Source organism: Neofelis nebulosa, chromosome 5 (genome assembly GCF_028018385.1).
Source record: "Neofelis nebulosa isolate mNeoNeb1 chromosome 5, mNeoNeb1.pri, whole genome shotgun sequence".
Taxonomy (NCBI): Eukaryota; Metazoa; Chordata; class Mammalia; order Carnivora; family Felidae; genus Neofelis; species Neofelis nebulosa.
The window spans coordinates 12,241,760-12,260,815 of NC_080786.1; the positions used below are offsets into that span (position 1 = coordinate 12,241,760).

The 19,056-nt window shown below is 41.3% G+C and overlaps 1 protein-coding gene across 1 annotated transcript in view; it reads left to right on the forward strand.

Annotated features, from left to right (window-relative positions):
- The window catches only part of GADL1 (glutamate decarboxylase like 1), a 170,211-nt gene extending 153,072 nt beyond the window's left edge, over positions 1 to 17,139 (forward strand). Inside the window, exon 15 of the mRNA XM_058729645.1 lies at positions 15,301 to 17,139. Within this exon, the coding sequence (XP_058585628.1) occupies positions 15,301 to 15,474 (174 nt within the window). The 3' untranslated portion in view covers positions 15,475 to 17,139. The remainder of the gene's footprint in view (positions 1 to 15,300) is intronic.
- The last annotated feature ends 1,917 nt before the right edge of the window (positions 17,140 to 19,056 follow it).

The following is a 19,056-nucleotide window of genomic DNA, read 5'->3' on the forward strand; positions in this document are numbered from 1 at the left end:
GTTTCTGCTTTTCTTTCTGGGGCGAGGGCCCGCGACTTGACAAATAATCAGCGGTGAGTAAGAGCAGGTCCAGTCAACGGATTTTGATTTACTTGCATCAATAGGTCCGCACCGTTCTGAGGCACTTAAGTTATTCCACAGCCTTGCCTTCCTTCCATTTGTCGGGGTGATAAAATAGAAAGCAAAATCACCTAAAAAGCTGGCCGTGTGATAGGAGTTTCAATTTCCTGTTTAAAGAAAGCTGACCCTTTTGTGGGCCTGCAGGTGAAAGTTGCCTGTTAAATGCAGATCGGGTCTGGCTCTTCTGCCTGGAGGTCAGCGGAGTAGAACCAGATATTAAAGATACTTCCCCAAACTGGGTCAGGACAGCGTTCAAAGACGGGAGGATTATTTCAGGTTGCTGCACAGTAATCCACTCACACAGGTTGAAGAACTTAATTTATGTCGTGGTTTCGGAGCCCCCGAACCTGTCTGATTGATTAGCCAGCCTCGCACACGGTGTTGCCGCACACATTCCGTTTTTACTGCTCCATTCAGCAGAACGCCCGTCATTTCAAAAGCTAAGCAAATGCGGGCTTTAAAAAAGCAATTTCATCATCTTCTCCCTGTCTCTGGCCAAGTCAATTACGAAAGTATTCCAAAATTATTTCTCCCACTTAAAATGAAGCAAGAGAAAAAAAAAAAAAACACAAAAAACATAGGCTGAATGACCAAAATTAATGTTAAGCCTTGCAGGTAGTCTCACGGTTGTGTCCTTTGTTTGCTTGTATGATGTCTTTGATTAATATCTACCGAACATGAAAAGCCTTCCCATTAGGCTCACTAACAAATTAGGAACATCTGCCCCTCGCTGCTGCGCGTCGATGTTGTTCTGGGAGTGCTAACCACTGTGATAACCAGAAAAAGACATGGGCTTTAAGATATTTCAGAGGGGAAGACTCAAATGTGTTCGTTTTAGATTGTGCGATTCTGTATCTATAACACCCAAGGACATCAAATAAAAAGCTTTGAGAAATTGGCTACCATAGACGTACGAAGTTGAATATCTAAAAAAGCTTTTCCTTGCACAAAGAGTAAGAACCTAGGAGCTGGAGAATTGAAATTTATATCAGAAGGGAGCCTTTTAGAATAATTGTTCTCAACCACAATAGCAAAAAATACATTAAGTCTCTAAGAGTTAAATAATTATAGTACCTATAGAAGAAAACTGCAAAAGTACGAAACTTTAAGGACACCCCCCCCCAAAACTTTAATGTTCCCAGTAACAATTTCTGTTTTACAAATTATGCCACATGAAGCAGCTTTAAACAGCCATTTTATTATGCTCGTGGCTTTCGGAGGTTAAGAATTCAGACAGAGCACAGAGGGGATGGGATGTCGGGAGCCTCATCTGGGAGGACTAAAATAGCTGAGGGTGATTCGGTGGCTGGAGCTGGAATATTCTGGAAGCATATTCACTCATACTTGATGGTTAATGCCGGCCCTTGGCTGGGACCTCATTTGGGCCTGTCAGAGCCCTACCTGACGCCTCTCCGGGTGGCTTGGGGTTCATCATAGGGGGTGGGCTCAGTATAGTTAGACTTCAAGAAGCCAGGGTCCCTGAGAATCAGCTGGACACTGCTGTACCTCTCCTAACCTCACCTTGGAGGTGTGCAACATCTACCACATTACTGGTGCCTAGCCTGCCACCAATCCTCTCCAGGTCGGGAAATCTCTTTGAGAGGAATGCCAAAAACCATGCAGCCATATTTAAAAAAACAAAAACGAAACTACCTCATTTAGAAACTGAAAAACACCAAAACTCTGCATAAGAAGATTGACTTTTCCCTAATTCATATGCAGCGTGAATAGAATTCTAATCATAATCATGGAAAGGTTTTTGGTTTTGTTTTTAACTTGTCACAGTGTTTTTCAATATCATCTAAGAGAGCAGGTGGGTAGTAATAGGTAAGAACATTTTGAGAAGGGTGAATGCTGAAAGGGGCGTTTGATATTTTATGGACTGAAATAAGTAAAACAGCTTGATTATTCTAAGAATAGACATATCAATCTTACAGAATAGAAAGCTCAGACCTAAGTATTCATACGTATTCCCAATACATGCTGGGGAAAGGCAGGCTTGTTCCCTCAGTGATGTTGAGACTCCTGGTTAAATACAAGGAGTGCATCTCTAACGTATGTAAGGTGCAAATGGAACGCTCAAATGGATTAAAGGGTTTAAGCATCACAAATCAGAAAACCATATTTATTTAACTGGCCTAGGGTAAAACGAGTGTTGGAAAAAAAATACAGATGTAGTTGATAGGTCTGACTGTATACATAATAAAACTGTACATGAAATAACCAAAACAATTAAAAGCAGGTAAACAACTTGCACCATGTGAAGCAATCAGATAGTTGATGTTCTTAGTAATAAAGCGTTCTTCTAAATCAGTGAAAGACGATCACACAAAACGGTCAAGGAGCACGAACAAGTGGTTTACAAATGGAAGCCATTCAAATGGCAAATGGATAAGTTGAAACTCTGGGGCGATTATGGGAGAGTAAAAGCACAGGAATGGAATGATGATCACATGGGAGAAACAAACCGGCCCTTAGATGGGAGGTGATACAGCTCCGTAGTGCAGCTGTACTAGGATATACTTGAGGTTCAGTTATGTGAAACGGCCAATAGTTATTCATTGTTGCTACATTTGGACACAGCTTGGCCGTGTGTGACATATCCTCAACTCTGCAAGCTGTTTCTCTGTGACTTTCCTCAGTTTCCCCAACTTGGTCAAGAATGTCAACCAAGAGCCCCCCTCGCCCCTTAGACTCAGCATGTAACGAGGCATCCCTTTAGCTAACATCTTGAGGGGTACTTTTTGGATATCTCAAAATGGTCAGTCTTGAATAATAATAGCAAATACATTGCCAATCAAGTTCAAACTTGTTTTTTGTTTTGTTTTGTTTTTACCTGGCGGAGCCCTTGTTGTCCCACAAACTCTCACATAGAACTCTAATATATTAAAGACAGCTAAGGTGGGGCTTGCTTTAGGCCAAGAAGGGCCCTGTCTGCTCTGGGCCTTCTTCCTGCCCCTCTGGCATCCCTGCTCCCCTTCTGCAGCCCTCTCTAACCTGTAGCCCCCTGGAACCAACCGGACCACCATGACTTTGAGATAGAGGCAACATCCAATTTTAAGCACTTAAAGAGTGTTGAGTGAGCTCCATAAGGAAGAATGCATAATCACTTTTGTTAATTTGCACAAAATGTGCAAACCTAAAGCATTTTGTTACTTAAGTAAGCGGTCTGGGTTGCTGTTAAAAGCTGTTGTTTGCTATTTACAGCACTAATTGTAAAAAAAAAAAAATCCTTTAGGAGCATTTATAAAGATTTCAGCAAGGAACATAACACTTATTTTCTCAATATTTTTATGAGTAATACAGGAACAATAATTATTTTTAAATACCCTCATGGTAGCTCTCTTTGATTTAGTAAAGAAAGAAAGAAAGAAAGAAAGAAAGAAAAGTGAGGTACATAAAACATCTGTCTTTAAAAGTTCGGGTTTTACCTCTGAGGTCGAAACACCAGGCATTTTAGGATACACTAGAGCTCGGTAAATTAAGTGCAGTGAAATGATATGCAAAGCACTTATAAATAGACATGCAGAGACAAGCCATAGGAAGAGGTGAGAGTGTATCTTGGGTGTGTAGCTAACTTGGGGGTGGTCAGTGGACAGCTGTACTCTACCAAACCAGAAAAGGTCAAAAAGACAATTTGGACTTCAGTTTACTCCAGAAGCAAAGATCAGTGCAAGCAAAACAACCTCTAAGCGAGGTGAGGATACAGGGGAGTGGCTGCAGGTAGGTGGGTTCGGGCCAGTGAGCACCTCACCGAGGCATAATTCGGACGTGGCGGCAGGCTGGGCAGAGTAGGATGTCTCTCAGTTCAGAGCAGCGTAACATCATGGGATCGCTTCCTGTTTTACTCCCTGCCTGTCAGGCCCAGAATCTACTCTAAAAGCCCATAATTCTGCAATTCAGGTAGCTTAGCCTCCTGAGCCTAAATGCAGGTTCTGCACCTTAAAATAATCGCTGTGCCAACACAGGACCGCCTCCCACATCTGTGCCTGTGCTGCCGCTGGGTAGGGGTTTGGCATTTATGCCTCAAACAGCCTCATTGGCAGTTAGAGGCTTGTTGGTAATGGCTGAGTCAGAAGACAGAATTTCAGCTGCCAGTTGCCCTTTGCCAGTTGTCCAAGGGGAAAAGACTTCTCAGGGAAAGTTACCCTGGGAAAACCTGTTGGGAAAGGAATCAGACTCTCATCCACTTTAGAAGGCGTACTGGGCGCTCCTTACCTCATGAGTGTGTGGGAAGGATATGAATGTACCTCCCTGTCGCAAAAAGCTGGTGAGTCTGAGCCCCTGGCTCTAGAAGGCAGTCGTGCTGGAACTAGCTGGAGGCTTCCAAGCTGTGTCCCTGCCCTGCCAGATGCAGCATTTAGAAATATGGACCACTGCCCAGAGGACCTAGGGAGAAACCTGGACGATACTCATTTTATTCTCTCGCATGGGGTGATACTCTTGGAGTATGTTAAGAATCTTTGGGCCATCCCTTCACAATGTATATGTACAGCAGAAAGTCACATTGTACACTGTAGTTACACACAGCTTTTCGTTGTCAATTATACCTCAGTAAAGCAGGAAAAAATTAAAATAAAAAGGGCCTAAGGGAGCCAACAGAAAGTACGGTTGGCCTCTGAAGATCCCATTCCCTTTGCCGAGTCATCCGTTGAGTCCTGTGTTCTGGACCAAAGCAAGGGTCAGAACTCTTGAGAGAAACCAAAAGGACCCGGAGGTGTCAAGATAGAGTGTGGGAGGTATCCCTGGAGCACAAGGGGCTCATGATCCATGTTTCTCAACAGGGGCATCGTTGGCATTTTGGGCAACGTGACTCTTCCTTGGGCAGGTTCAGTTGAAGCACTGGGAGGTGTTGAGCACCCTTGACCTTCAGACGTGAAATGCAGAGAGTCTTGGCAAGCAATCCAAAACACTTAGACACAAGAGCCCCTAGCGAGGTGATAGGACCCCAGGGCGGCTGTCATTTTAAGGAAAGAATTACCGAATAACTTGTCAAATTAAGGAACAAGACAGGGATTTCCCAAAATGGGCGAAAAGTTGGGGGTTGGCCCACAACAGTTACCGAGCAGCTATTAGCTCGCATGGCTCCTGTGACACAATTGAGGATTAAGTTTTTGCTTTATAGAGTGTGTAAAACGTTTATTGTGTCCATTCTTCAGCTAACGCTTTCAGTTCAGTTTGGTTTATTTTTATGACTGTTCATTTCAGCTGCCTTGAATATATGACTGACATTAGGTTTATTGGAATTGCCGTCATTGTCATTTCCACGTTGTAAACACCAAATGTGAAGCTAACTGTGTCCTTCGGCCTTTCCAGGATTCTAAACTCTGTTTTTGTGGCTTAGCTCCTCTGTATTGGAAAGGGCATGAACAGGACAGTGCTTTGAAGTCAAAACACTTTTTCATTTTGTGCAAGTCTGATTTTGAGATATACTCTGGAGGAAAATAGGGATAAAAATCCATATTTGAAAAAAGGTATGTCCACTCTAAGTGTGGCCTATTTCTCCATGTTCTGCCAAGCTGAAATGATCCTTTAGATGCATCTGATTTCATGGGCTATCGGCCACCAATTTTACATAATTTAAGCTCGGGAGATTTATACCGATATAACTCAGATTTAAATTATAGGGGGGCAGATACCAGGGGAATGAGTGAGTGTTGTGTGCAGGAGTAAGAAGAGAATTGGACAGGTAAGGAATGGCAGAAAATATATGGAAAGAGGCAAGTTGATTCTCCTAGCAATCAAGACAAAGAGCTTTATTGTTTCCTGGGCCACGGTTAAGTGTTTTGAACACTTTATCAGGTTTTACGATTAATAGAAAAGTTGGCCAGCAATTTCTTTGAAGGAGACTGGCTTATTATTTCTTTATTTTTTATTTTTCAGGATCACAGTATCTCCTGCCAGCTAAGTCTTATTTTATTATAAAATTGACAAAAGAAATTCAGGAAGGGGAGATTCCCAATCTCCTCTCCCCTCCTCTCTTAAAGTTGTTTTTCTGGTCCCAAACATCTCTCACCTCTCATCCCATCATCACCTCTCCCGGGGTCCTAGGTAAAGGACTGTCATTTGCCGTGTTCTCAAACTTGCGTCATGATAACAAGCATTTGAAGTGCCTGGTAAATATGAAGACGACCAGGTCTAACACACTGAGATTCAAATTCAGATGCTCTGGATTGGGACCCCCTGATCCAGTTGATTTGTATCTCCAGACACATTTGGGGAACACCTAATACTTCTCTTTGGTCTTCCTTTGATAAAAATATAAGTGGTGGGACAGCACAAGGAGACTGTACAATTTTGGGCACAAGCTCATGGATATGGGGACAGATGACCTTTTCAGTTTACGACTTTTCCACGTGTCCAAGGAAGAAGTAAATTTTTACTTGGCAAGTATTTCTGCTTCCTGCAAAATACTTAGACGACACGTGGAAATTTCTAACATACAATAGAAACTCATCCCTGTCCACAATACATTTCAGTGGAAAGCTTCTTTCCCTGCCCACTGCCCACCCCCACCACCAAACTGCCAAGATGCTCAACTACTCTGTTGCTTTTTAAAAGAAAAAGAAGTTTACTTTGCTAAATGTTGGGAAAAACTTGGAACTTAAATGGAAGATTAATACAGAAGTGGCATACATGAGGTGCGAGATTTAATTTCTAAAACTCCTAACTCACAACATGTCAGAATTATTTAAATACAGTTTAGATGCTTTGGGGAGAAAGAATAAATGATAAATCGTGTTTTCACATAACTTTCAAATGCTCATCTCTCAAGAGATGATAATGAAAGAATGTGATAAAAGACCAGGTATGAATGTAAATTGATTAAAAACAAATTCATTTTAAAAAATTAATAATACTAGTGTCTAGAAGGTGCCAGATTCTATTCTTGGTGCATTCATATGTATTATTTCATTCCGTCCACCTGACAATCCTACAAGGGATTATCAGGTCTTGACAGAAGAAGGTGAGTCCCAGAGGAGTTAAATGTTGGTCCAAAGCCACATCGAATTTCAGGAATTAGGTCCCAGGTCAGTCTAAACTAGCCTCTTGGTTTATGTATGGTTATTCTAAACCTATAACTCAGCATCTAGACTCACTTATAATAATGAAAGGCATGTATTGATAATTACAGGTATAAATTGATCTGTCCTGAGGAAACAGGAAAATTGGCCACTCAGTAAACTCCAGTTTATTTAGCCATCAGGAAAAATTAGGGCGGGGACAGAGGAATTGTACAGGGATATATAAAAATATTTGCTGTTTTTTAAAAATTGCCTCAAAATGCAAAAGAGAAAGTGGAAAATCAGACATCAAACAAAAGATTATGTTAGCTTAGTCACCCACAACTCACCTGAAATCTTCCATTATCATGTGTGAATCACATTTAATAAGCACGGTGGGTACATTTAAATGTTTGATCTAATGTGCTGTAGAGCCTCTATAAAAACTTTGAGCCAGTCAGTTTCCATTAGGCCGCACTGCTCACCATGAAGAAAAACTTCAAGTGCCACTGTGTCCAAAATAGTTTTATCTTGGGCACCCAAAAGTGGTTACCATGACCCTTCTCATTTCAGGGCTACGGGGAAATTACGTGATTTGCTTAAGGACATGCAGTGAGTGACAGAACTGGCAAGAAACATCCCAATTTAGACCTCCGTTTCCTTTCTAGAGTTTGTGCTCTAGACTTTGTTTGAATAAGAGTATTAATCTTCATCATGTGCCGTCTGTTCGCATTACATGCTGCACTATAGTATCATATTCCATATTTTATCAGTTGAATGAAGGGACACTATCCTATTATCATCTCCTGCCTAGAGATGAGGAAACTGGGCTTTGGGAATTAAAGTTATTTGCCTAATCTCTTAGAGCTCCGTGTCTCCTTAGAGCCTCTCTTATTTTTTTTTTTTAATTTTTTTTAGTTTTTTTTTTTTTTTTTAACTTATTTTTGACAGAGACAGAGTGCGAGCTGGGCAGGGGCAGAGAGAGAGGGAGACACAGAATCCGAAGCAGGCTCCAGGCTCTGAGCTGTCAGCACAGAGCCTGACACGGGGCTCGAACTCACGAACCGTGAGATCATGACCTGGGCCGAAGTCGGACGCTCAACCGACTGAGCCACCCAGGCGCCCCAAGCCTCTTTTATTTTTAAAGGAATTCATTTATTAATTTAAAAATTTACATACAGATAGAGCTCACCTCTGAAAGTATATAGTTCTATGGGTTTTGACAAGTGTATAATGTTAGTTACTGGCAAGGCTTTGTATTGGAACCCAGATTATTTGAGAAGAAAGTATAAAGCAAGTTACTTTTCGGGATTGGTCAGGGATAACTGCTGGAAGAAAGTCAGAGTGACAAAGCCTGTCCACCCATCTGTGGTACTGGTTTCATGCTCTGCTGGAGAAGGACAGTCAAGAAGACTGTTGGCGTTTCCTGACTCAATGTAGAATTTCTGAAAACAAAACAAAACAAAAGACAAAGAAAAAAGCCAATGAATATAACTTTCTATGCGCTTTTTCCTTTGAAAGGGTAGATTTTACATATCATCACGTATCTTTCCATTTTGACCAGGGAGTCGGTTCATATGTCCACAACCAAATCCAGCTCATCACCTATTGATTTATAGCCCAGGAGCTACGAATGGCTTTAACATTTTGAACTGGTTGAAAGGTCATCACGAGCAGCTTAGTATTTCCTGATATGTGAAAAACATATGTTAAATTTCATTGCCCCTAAATAAAATTTTAACAGAACACAGCGTTGCTCATTTGTTTACATATTGTCTAGAGCTGCTTCCATGCTAGTGATGGGGGAGTTGAGTATTTGCAACAGAGATTGCACGGCTAACAAAACCTAAAATAGTTACTAGCTAACCCTTTAAAGAAAAAAGTTCGTCTCTCAGATCTAAAATAACTAACATTCAAGTATAGCAGCTGAACATTAGCCTCCACTTTATTCCTTTCTTAGTGTTTCTTTGCTTAAACACGTATGGAGACGTGTGGTCTCGGTATGTCCATAAACTGTTGTGGGGAATACAGAAGAGGCCAAGGAGGTATGGAGTTTAGTGTAGATAGAGGGAAATTTAAAACTCTTTCAAGTGACTTTTTCTTTCTTTCTTTCTTTTTTTAATGTCTATTTCTGAGAGAGGGAGAGGAACACAGCATGAGTGAGGGAGGGGCTGGGAGGGAGGGAGACACCGAATCCAAAGCAGGCTTCAGGCTCTGAGCTGTCAGCACAGAGCCTGATGCGGAGCTCGAATCCACAAACCGTGAGATCATGACCTGAGCCAAAGTCGGACGCCCAACCGACTGAGCTACCCAGGTGCCCCTCAAGTGACTTTTTGTAGAGAGAAAAATATTGTAGATAATTTTCCGCATTTGATATAAGTTTCTTTCAGGCAAGGTAATCTTAGAACAAGATGTTAATTACAATACTAGTCTCATAATTTACTCTTCAGTTTATTAGCTTGCTTGCCTGCCCACTGTATGTTCTACCCACAATATCTGCAAATTATTGTGAGTTTAGCCTCCTACCTCCAAAGAATCTTTGCTTCCTTGGAGAAAATGGAATGTAGGTTAATTAAATTGAAATTGAGACAATAGCTCTAAAAATCTGGAGTTTGAGGAGCATTGATTTGTTCATGGTTTGTGGGAGAATTTAGCAAAACTACAAGTCTGTCTGGATTTATTAGAAGCTCTGGGTCGTATTGTTGTCTAGAGTCAGAGTACAAGCTTATATAGTATTTGTCCCTCATATTAGGTGCAAAAGCATCATCTCTTTTAATTATGGATTTGTCTTCACGGCCACCCTAGGTGTTGTGATGCTGCGTATTCTACAGGTGAAAAAAATGTGACTTGATTTCACCTGCACAGCAGATAATGGGAATAGGCGTACGTGGGTCCTGAAGTTTAGACCGTTTTGAGCCATTTACTATGATAACCTTTGCACGAGCTTTCGAAACACTGATGTAGAGGTTTCATGATTGGGTCCATGGTTTCACTGAAATGACATTATGACTGAAGCAGGCCCAAGATTTAACAATTGGGAAATGATTTAGGTAAACTAAGGCATAGTGTTGTGATGGAATACAAGACAGCATTCAAAATGGCACGGAGACCATGGCAAGAGGCGTAAATAAACATGCAAAATAACATCAAGATTCATAACTAACATAATCTATACCCATAAGGAGCCAAGGGAGTTAAAACAGAGCAGCAGAGACTTCAAAAGGTCATCTCTAGCCCTTTGCAGATCCATGAACTGAATATTCCCAGTCTGCGATAAGAAAAATATGGAACTCAAGAGCTCCTGCTTAGAAACTTTGACGACACGTTAACAGATTAACTTTACTGTTGAATTAAAAAAAATTTTTTTAATGGGGCTTGTAGTTATTCTGTCTTTTACCACATTTTTATTTAGTAATTCATTTTCAATCAATAGTTTGCATTTGTTGCATTTCACAAAAGTATTTCTGCAATGCATTGGAAAAAATAAACCTCCTCCTCGCAGAGTTTGAGAGACACTTTGTGTATCGAAAATGTGTTACTGTCAACCTTAAATATGTTACAAATTTTTAAGAAGAAATACCACTTAATGGACATGAAATTTTATTTTCTTGAAAGGCTATGCTAGTGTCTGGTCAGTTACTTGTTATCAAATTACTGTAGTTGGCCAGAATGAGAGAGTTTCGTTTTCTATTTTTCCCTTGGGTTTAAGCAACTTTTAAGTATCAAATGCTATTTTATGCTGCAGGACTGTGACAACAGAATTCTGCTTAAATGACTAAATCATTGCTGGAACATAATTTAAGGTGGCGGGGGTGGGGGGACAGCAATCCTACAGAAACGTGTCGATTAAGTTTCTGTGCAACCAAATAGAAATGTCAGGATCTTCCTCCACTTAAGATGCAGGGACCAGGGCACTGAGGCATGCGAAAAGAATTTGATTTACAATTTGAAGGAAAACCAGCAGTAAAATAATTGAGAGCTGGAAAGCAATCTCACTCCTACCAAATTGCTTTCCTCCATGCATGCTCCATTTAGGGGCGATATTCAGATACTTACATTTAGTTTGTGCATATTTTCTTTCCCCTGTGAATATCCCATCCTGTCGGATTAGGACTATTTCTCTGCTTCGATCAGCAAAAGAGAATATCCAGGTTATCCAGCATTGGGTCGTGCGTGGAGTTTTATACATAGAAAATAGGTGATTTTTTTTTTTTAGGTGCAAATATGATAAGCTGGCTGTTAATGAGACCATTCTTGGTCTCTAGATTGCAAAACACAGGTTCCTTTCAAATAAGCTTTAATGTGAGTTTGTGGGAATCAGATACGTGAAAGCACATTGGAGATTGTGAAGAGTTGGTAAAATATTTATTGGCAACAAGGGTAAACCAGTCCCACTGCTACAATTATAATTTGTGACAGAGATTTAGTGAGTATCGGCCCTGGTGTGGCTTATGGCTTGCTTTTCCCCGCAAAGCGTTCATAGATAAAGGAGATCTTCCCTTCTTGCCTAGGAGTGATTAATCACCTCTAGGAATTAATCATATATGCATGGGCACATAAATAAAATAAGTGTTGTACTGCTAAACCCTTGCTTAGTTTGTTCTCTGAGTCACATAGATATGTAGTCATTTATTTATAATTTTGAACACCAGTGGCAAAAGGTGGCTTAGAAGTTTGGTTCCCATGTATATGTGTCTTTAGCCACGGAGGCCCATTCTACAATGGCAAGAATTGTAGAGACCCAAAATATCTTTATATTAAAAGAGCCGACGGGTCCTCTTTTATCTTTCTTGCACACATTAGAGAATATTTTTGGTTTGCTCACAAGAAAGGCAAAACTGACAGATTCATTTTGATAATTGCCTCGTGTGAGCCTCTGACACTTTATGAGCTGGGATCCAAATTCTAATGCTCTCCAAAGGGAAGGCATAAAATATTACTGGGAAGGGGGAAATAGGGTTATTGAAAAGTAAACAGGAATAGACAATGAAGACTAGGCTTGAGCCAAGAACACGCCTGTTTTAAATTTAAAATTGGCTATAGTCCAGAGCCCGTTATATGCCCCTGGGTACCAAGAGGAAGAAAGAGATGAATATGAAAGGAATTTTTATTTAAAAAAAAGTCGGCAGAACCACAATCCATAAGCTCTAAAACTGATAGTCTGTGACTCTCCTGGACAGATATTTGTGTTATGTGACCCACGTCTTCCTATAGTTATCAGCAATGGTGCTATTGTATTTTTCCCTCATACCTTCCATTTACATCAAGAGGCCACTTGTTTGAAATAAAACTAAATGTACCTTTGTCATGAACCTGAGTCAAACCATGGTTCCTTGTTGCTTTGTGACAAAACAGGAAGGTTTTTGAGAGCACTAAATGACAAACGGTGGGTCAAAAAGTGTAATGTACACGTGCTTGTGCACACACGTGTGCACACACACACATACCTACATGCACATGCACGCATTCACATCCATAATCACACAAGAAACCCTCCTACCCAAGGTGGTGAGGATTGGTCAGTTACAGCAAATACTCCTACAAGAAAATGTGATGCATACATGACTTAAACATTTTAACTTAAAATATATCTATGTGTATTTATTTCCCCCATCTTTTGGTGGGAGGCTGCTGTTTTCTTTTCCCTGTCAAATGAGGATTTTTTCTAAAAGCTTTCCAAAAGTAAGTGAGGTTTTTCTTGAGTCGGGATCCGATGATCAAAGGGCCTTTACCGTTCTTACATTAACTACGGGAGTCATCTGTCCTGTCCAGCCGCTGTTTCTGTAAGCAGAGTGAGGGTGTGGCCGCTGTGTGGCCATCTGTGTGCAGAATCAGTCTAGACTCTAGATTCTGCTTGAAGGCTTTTCCAGTTCTGTTCCTGCACCTGACTTGCGGGGATGTTTAGCAACCCTCCCCCCGCCCCCCCCGCCCCAACTTCATCCAGCCTTTCCAAAGGATTCAAATTAGTTTTTATGGAAAGCACTCTCTTTTTTTGCATTCACCTTTCATCTGCTTATATATCATCTCACAAGATTTTTATAATTCCAATAACAAATGATACTTAAATACAGAGCTTGGCAAGAAAACTCGGTGGATACTTGGAGCATTCATATTTAAGAGTTTCAAACAGATATACATAGAGCATAGGTATGTAGAGTGTTCCCTACTTGCGTCCTTTTAGCATCCACTGAACATTTGTCACTAAATTTTGCAGAGATTGGAGATGATGTTTATTTAACCCTGCTTTCCTAATCTCTAAAGAGCTCAGATAAAATTTGTGACATACTTCCAGCAATCTGTAGAACTTGATCGTTCATATTTTTTCACTAACTTGACCTCTGACTTCATCTTCTTTTTCTATATTTTTTTCTTTCATGCTCATAGATTTTCTTTTCATGTCTCATTATACGGTGAGAGAACACCAATACTTTGCTAGAATGGCAATGTGGTTGTGCTTAATGGATGTTTGTTTTTGCTGTCGTAGGCTTAGAGTAGTCCACATTATGCAAGATTTAGGTTCTAAAATTAGCACATACGGGGGAAAAGTACTTAGTTAAAATTATCCTTACACACCCCTGGAAGGCTCTGTGGGTGAGTCTAACACATCCTGCCAATAGAGGTCTAAAACCCCCAATTTTTCCATAAGCTTTGCAATAGCTCAAGATGATGTTGAATGTCAGATAAAGTAGTTTGGCTTGTTTTCAGGGGGATATTTGACAAAACATAGGTATGTTTAAAAAGACTAGAATGGTGTGGGATGGTCACACCCTGAAATAGGCTTGCGGGAACAGAGAATTTTGCCCCAACCTAAGGAATTTCAAAGCACATCATGCTTGGTGTTATTTATGTATGCTTTCTTCCCTTCTGAATTAAGTAAGTCTCATCTTTCTGAGGAGATGAGAACATAAACTCATTATATTTTCATCATATGTTCATGTAGACGCACTCAAATTTTGAAACAGTTAAAAGGAAAACAGAAAACCTTTGCTTGCCTTTCCAAGCCAGGAAGAGTGCGCTCTTTTAAATTGTTTGACTTGGTATTTCAAAGAGCAGCTTTGCTCTTTTAAAAGTTTATAACCTAGTTCTTGGGTGGCCACACTACCAATATGAAAATGGGCTGATTTTTCCATTTGGTTCTTAAATTGGACTAATTTCTTCAAACATTAAACTTTTAGAAAAATTTGTACAGTTGGATTATCAGGTCCCATTTTCCCTGTGTTACCTGGAAATCTTTAAAATAGGGGCTTCCTGTTTTATTCCTGCCTTTACACCTCTTAATAAAAGAGTGTTTATGTTTCATGCATACTATTAATAAACTAATAAAATATTAGTCTTCAAAGCAGAACCATGCATAATATCTGTATTCATGTTTTCCTTTGTAGACTATCAATGCAAGACTTATTTTGTGTGTGTGTGTGTGTGTGTGTGTGTGTGTGTGTGTGTGTGTGTTTTCCCACCCAAGGCTAATTTTCTTTATTTAAGATGCCTGAACTGGAGGGGCATTTGGGTGGCTCAGTCAGTTAAGCATCCCAAACTTGATTTCGGCTCAGGTCATGATCTCAGGGTTTGTGAGTTTGAACCCCTCATCAGGCTCCACACTGACTGTCTGTAGCCTGCTTGGGATTCTTTCTGTCTCCTCCTCCCCCCTCACTCTCTTTCTCTCTCTCAAACTTAAATAAAACTTAAAAAAATAAAAACATGCCTGAACTGGAGGAGTTTTTAGTTCAGACAAAGTTGGGAATGTGACATTTGATACAGACATTTGAGTCTGTGCTCTCTGGGGACACTGGGCTGTTTTGAAAGAGACAGCAGTGCCTAATGATTTAGGGTTCAGAGTGTGGGCTTAGGTGAGGCTACCTTCTCTTTCACTGACTTTTTCTGAACATGGGACCTCAGACTGTCTGATCACCTTGTACCTCAATTTCCTCATCCAAAAATGGGGATATCTGTATCTCTCTCATGAAGTCACTGTGAAGGTTAAATGAATTAACTGATCTAAAGCCATTGGATCAGCCTTCATATGCTGTAAGTTCTCAGTAGATTATTATGAACGTTGACCTTGTTGTGCGCAAGGGAACGGGGTCCACAGTGGATGCCAGTGAGTATCAGATGCCTGGTTGGAATGCAGCAGGAATGCGCTCTGTCTTTCACCGCCTCCCTCCTCTCGCCCGTGCAGGTGGCCCCAACCATTAAGGAGCGGATGATGAAGAAGGGAAGCCTGATGCTGGGCTACCAGCCCCACCGGGGGAAGGTCAACTTCTTCCGCCAGGTGGTGATCAGCCCTCAAGTGAGCCGGGAGGACATGGACTTCCTCCTGGACGAGATAGACCTACTGGGGAGAGACATGTAGCTGTGGCTTTTGGTTCCCCAGAGGCACGGGTCCTGTCCTGGGGAGGCTTTCAGATCCAGGGCATCTGGGGACACGGAGACTGTGGCCCTTCTGGTGAGAAATAGGAAAGGTGGCCTGGTCTGGCCTGTCAAAGCAGAAATGCTAAGCAAATAGTGTTAAGGACTCTTTAGCTGCCTGGGCACTAGTGTTGCTAGAAAGGAGGAAGTGAAAAAATGGATTTGCTCAAAAATTGTCTTTAGGACACAGCCTCGAAGAGAGTTTATTTAGTAAGTACCACACAGGGAGGGCCTGGGTTCTAAGCTTCGATTGCCCTTTTCAAGAACATGTAAATTAATAGTTGAAAGCAGTGGTTCTCAAATTGGTGGTCCCTCCACTGGCAGCATCAACATTGCCATGGAACTTGTTAGAAATACAGGTTCTCAGCCCCGCCCAGACCTACCGAATCAGACCCTTTATATTTCAAGTGCGACTCAACATTCTATATTTGAAGTAGCTTTCCAGGTGATTCTGAGGCAAGGCAAAATCTGAAACCAGTGGCTTAGCGCAACCTTGTGAAGACTGAATAACAACTCCGATGTTTTGCCAGCAAAGAGATAGCTAATATTTCAGCGACCCCTGAGTCAGTTTGAAAATACGGCCATGGCATCTGTAGCACAAGTGTTTAGGGGCATCAGAAGTATATATATTTTTGAACAGAGGAACTGTTTAAGATGTTTACTTTACAAAGATGTATCTTTTATGCAGCTGAATGTTTATTCTCAAAAGTTAAAATTAACCGTTATCTATTCTAAATTACTTAAATTAGAGATAAGGATAAGGACAGACACTTTGTAGCATGGCCTTTTTAATGAAAGCAATGGTACTAATTCACTTCCCAAAGCGCTTGTGCCATTAGCTTGGAGTAGACATTAGATACAGATGTCTCCAGCTATGTATCTCTCTCGGCGTGAGGGGCCCATTTCTTATCTTATTCTCTGCATATAGGAAATAACCAGAATGAAGTCCAGGGTTATACAACATTCCCTTTATCAAGCTTTGAAACGTCAGTGTAGACTATTAAGTGGTTTATATTAGGCAGAGAATCTGGGAATTGGAGGCCTTTTCAGTGCAGACACCTCCTCTGTTCCTCTTGGGAGCGAGTGATTGTAATTCTGTCTCTGATCCTGGTCCTGGGTTTCTAGGAGAATTCTATTTGACTAAGAAATAAACAGAATTCAGAGGTGTGGGTGCGGAGTTCCACAGGTAAGGTTGTGAATCTGATTAGAACTCTGATTTGGGAGGCAAAAAAGATTGAAGAGTATTAGACTTCGCATATTCAATAAGCTTCCATTCGATATCGTCAACTGTGTTGATTACATTTTGAAGAGGAAAAAGCAGATGTGTACTATTGCTCTATTCCATGTTTTCGCTTCAGGGTGTGTGCTTTCTCAATATCTCCATCAGTCAAAGAATATTTTAATCTTTCTCTGAATCACTTTATTCTCTGGTGATAACTATTTGTGTGTGTGTGTGTGTGTGTGTGTGTGTGCGTGTGTGTGCGCGCGCGCGCATGTGTGTTTTACATATCTTGTTGCTTCTTTGTTTTAATGTCTACATAAAATGTTCCTGAAATTGATATTTGCATTAAGTCAGGTCTCATGAAATAAAAAGCAACATTAGCGCCCACTGAATGTTACCGACTTTTCTATTCCTGTCATCTCCTCTTTACTGGGTTTTCTCAATGCATTTTAGAAGTGAATTGAGTTCCGCTGGGATTTTAGCTAAATGATTGAATGAGTCAGTTGGAAGCTGTCTGTTTTTTAGCCAACACCTTGAGTAAAATGGAAAAAGCAGTTATGGCAAAGTGGGGATTTGCCTCTTGTTTTGTCTTCTATCGGGAACCCGATAGCCATGGCTCAGCTCCCGTTGGACCTTTTCTTGAGAGATGACAGTTCCTTGATCAATGAAAAGAATAACTGTTACCAGATACTTTAAAAAGTCCATTCTTTGATCCTTCACATATTCAGATACACCACCCCCAATCATGTATTTGACTGAATGGTCAAGAATAATTTTCCAACAAGAGGTTAATTGTAATTCATTCACTCCTTGAACATATAGATGGTGTGCCTACTACATCCTGGGCAACTATCTAGGTGCCAGGGATATGCAGTGAATGAGACACAGTGCCTGCTCCTCTGAGGCTTTCAGTCTAGTTGAGGCAGACAACAAGTAAATATGTAACAAGTCAGGTGGTAATAAGAATTTTGAAGAAAAATTAAGGAGAATAGAGGGGAAGAGTATGGAGAGGAGAGAAGCGTGTGCTATTGGAGAAAAGTTGGTTGGGGTAGGGCCTCTCTAATAAGGTGACATTTGAGGGGAGACTAAGGAAGTGAGGGAGGGGACCATCTGGGTGTCTAGGGGAAGGGTATTCTAGACTGAGGAGGATATGGTCAGTGAAAGGCCTGAGGAGCAATATTCTTAGTATGTTCAAGGACCACTGTGGAGGTAAGCGAGGCTGAAGCAGAGGGAATCATGGAGTGAGTGGTAGATGATTACATCACAGAAGTATCTGGGAGTCAGTACACTGGGCCCTGTGGGTGGGGACTTAGATTCAGGCAGAGATAACATTGGACAATCTGAACAGGGTATTGATGTGATTCAACTTCTATTTTAGAAGGGTCACTTTTTTTTAATTGGGGGGGGGGGAGGGAAGGGCCGAGGGAGAGTGAGAGAGAGACAGAATCTTAAGCAGGCTCCACTGTCAGCATGGAGCCTGACCCGGGGCTTGATCCCATGACCCTGGGATCATGAACTGAGCTGAAATCAAGAGTCAGAGATTCAACCAACTGAGCCACCCTAGATGCCCCTAGAAGGATCACTTTGATTACCGTTTGGAGAATAGGATGTCTGTGGTCAGGCGTGGATTCGGGGAGACCAAACAGGAGGCAACCGCAAGAGTTCAAACAAGAAATGATGATAGTTTATACTAGTCGCAATGAGGGAAGTGACGAAAAGGGGTCTGACCCTGGAGGCATTTGCAGGTAGAATTGATAAGGTTGGCTGATGGAGTGGAGTATTCCAGGAGAAATGGGGGATTCAGGAGAGTTTCATACACTTTTAGTCTGGGCAACTATAAGAAAGGAATTGCCATCTGTTGAGAGAAGGGCTCTGAGGAGAGTAGTTTAACCTGTTTGGGGTCATGTAAAATTTGAGGTGTCTATGCCAGACAACCAGATCTGATGTAAGGAATTACTTTTGAGTCTCAATTTCAGGGGGGAAGTTGGGGCTAAAGCTACAAGTTTGAGAACCACCAGCATAGGGATGTTAATTCAAATTATGGGACTGGGTGAGATCATCTAAAGGTCTAGATCAGAGATATAAAAGGAGAGGCAGGGCAAGGACTGAGCCCTGGGACTTGAGCACAAGATGGAGAGGACCAGCGATGAAGACTGAAAAGGAGCAGCCAGTGAGGCAGAGGAAGAACCAAGAGAGTGGTCACCCCCTGGCCAAGTAAAGAAACATTTTGGGGGGAGGAGGGAATGCCCCACCATATCAAATGCTGGGGATGGGTCAAGTGAAAACAGATTTCCTTTAGAATTG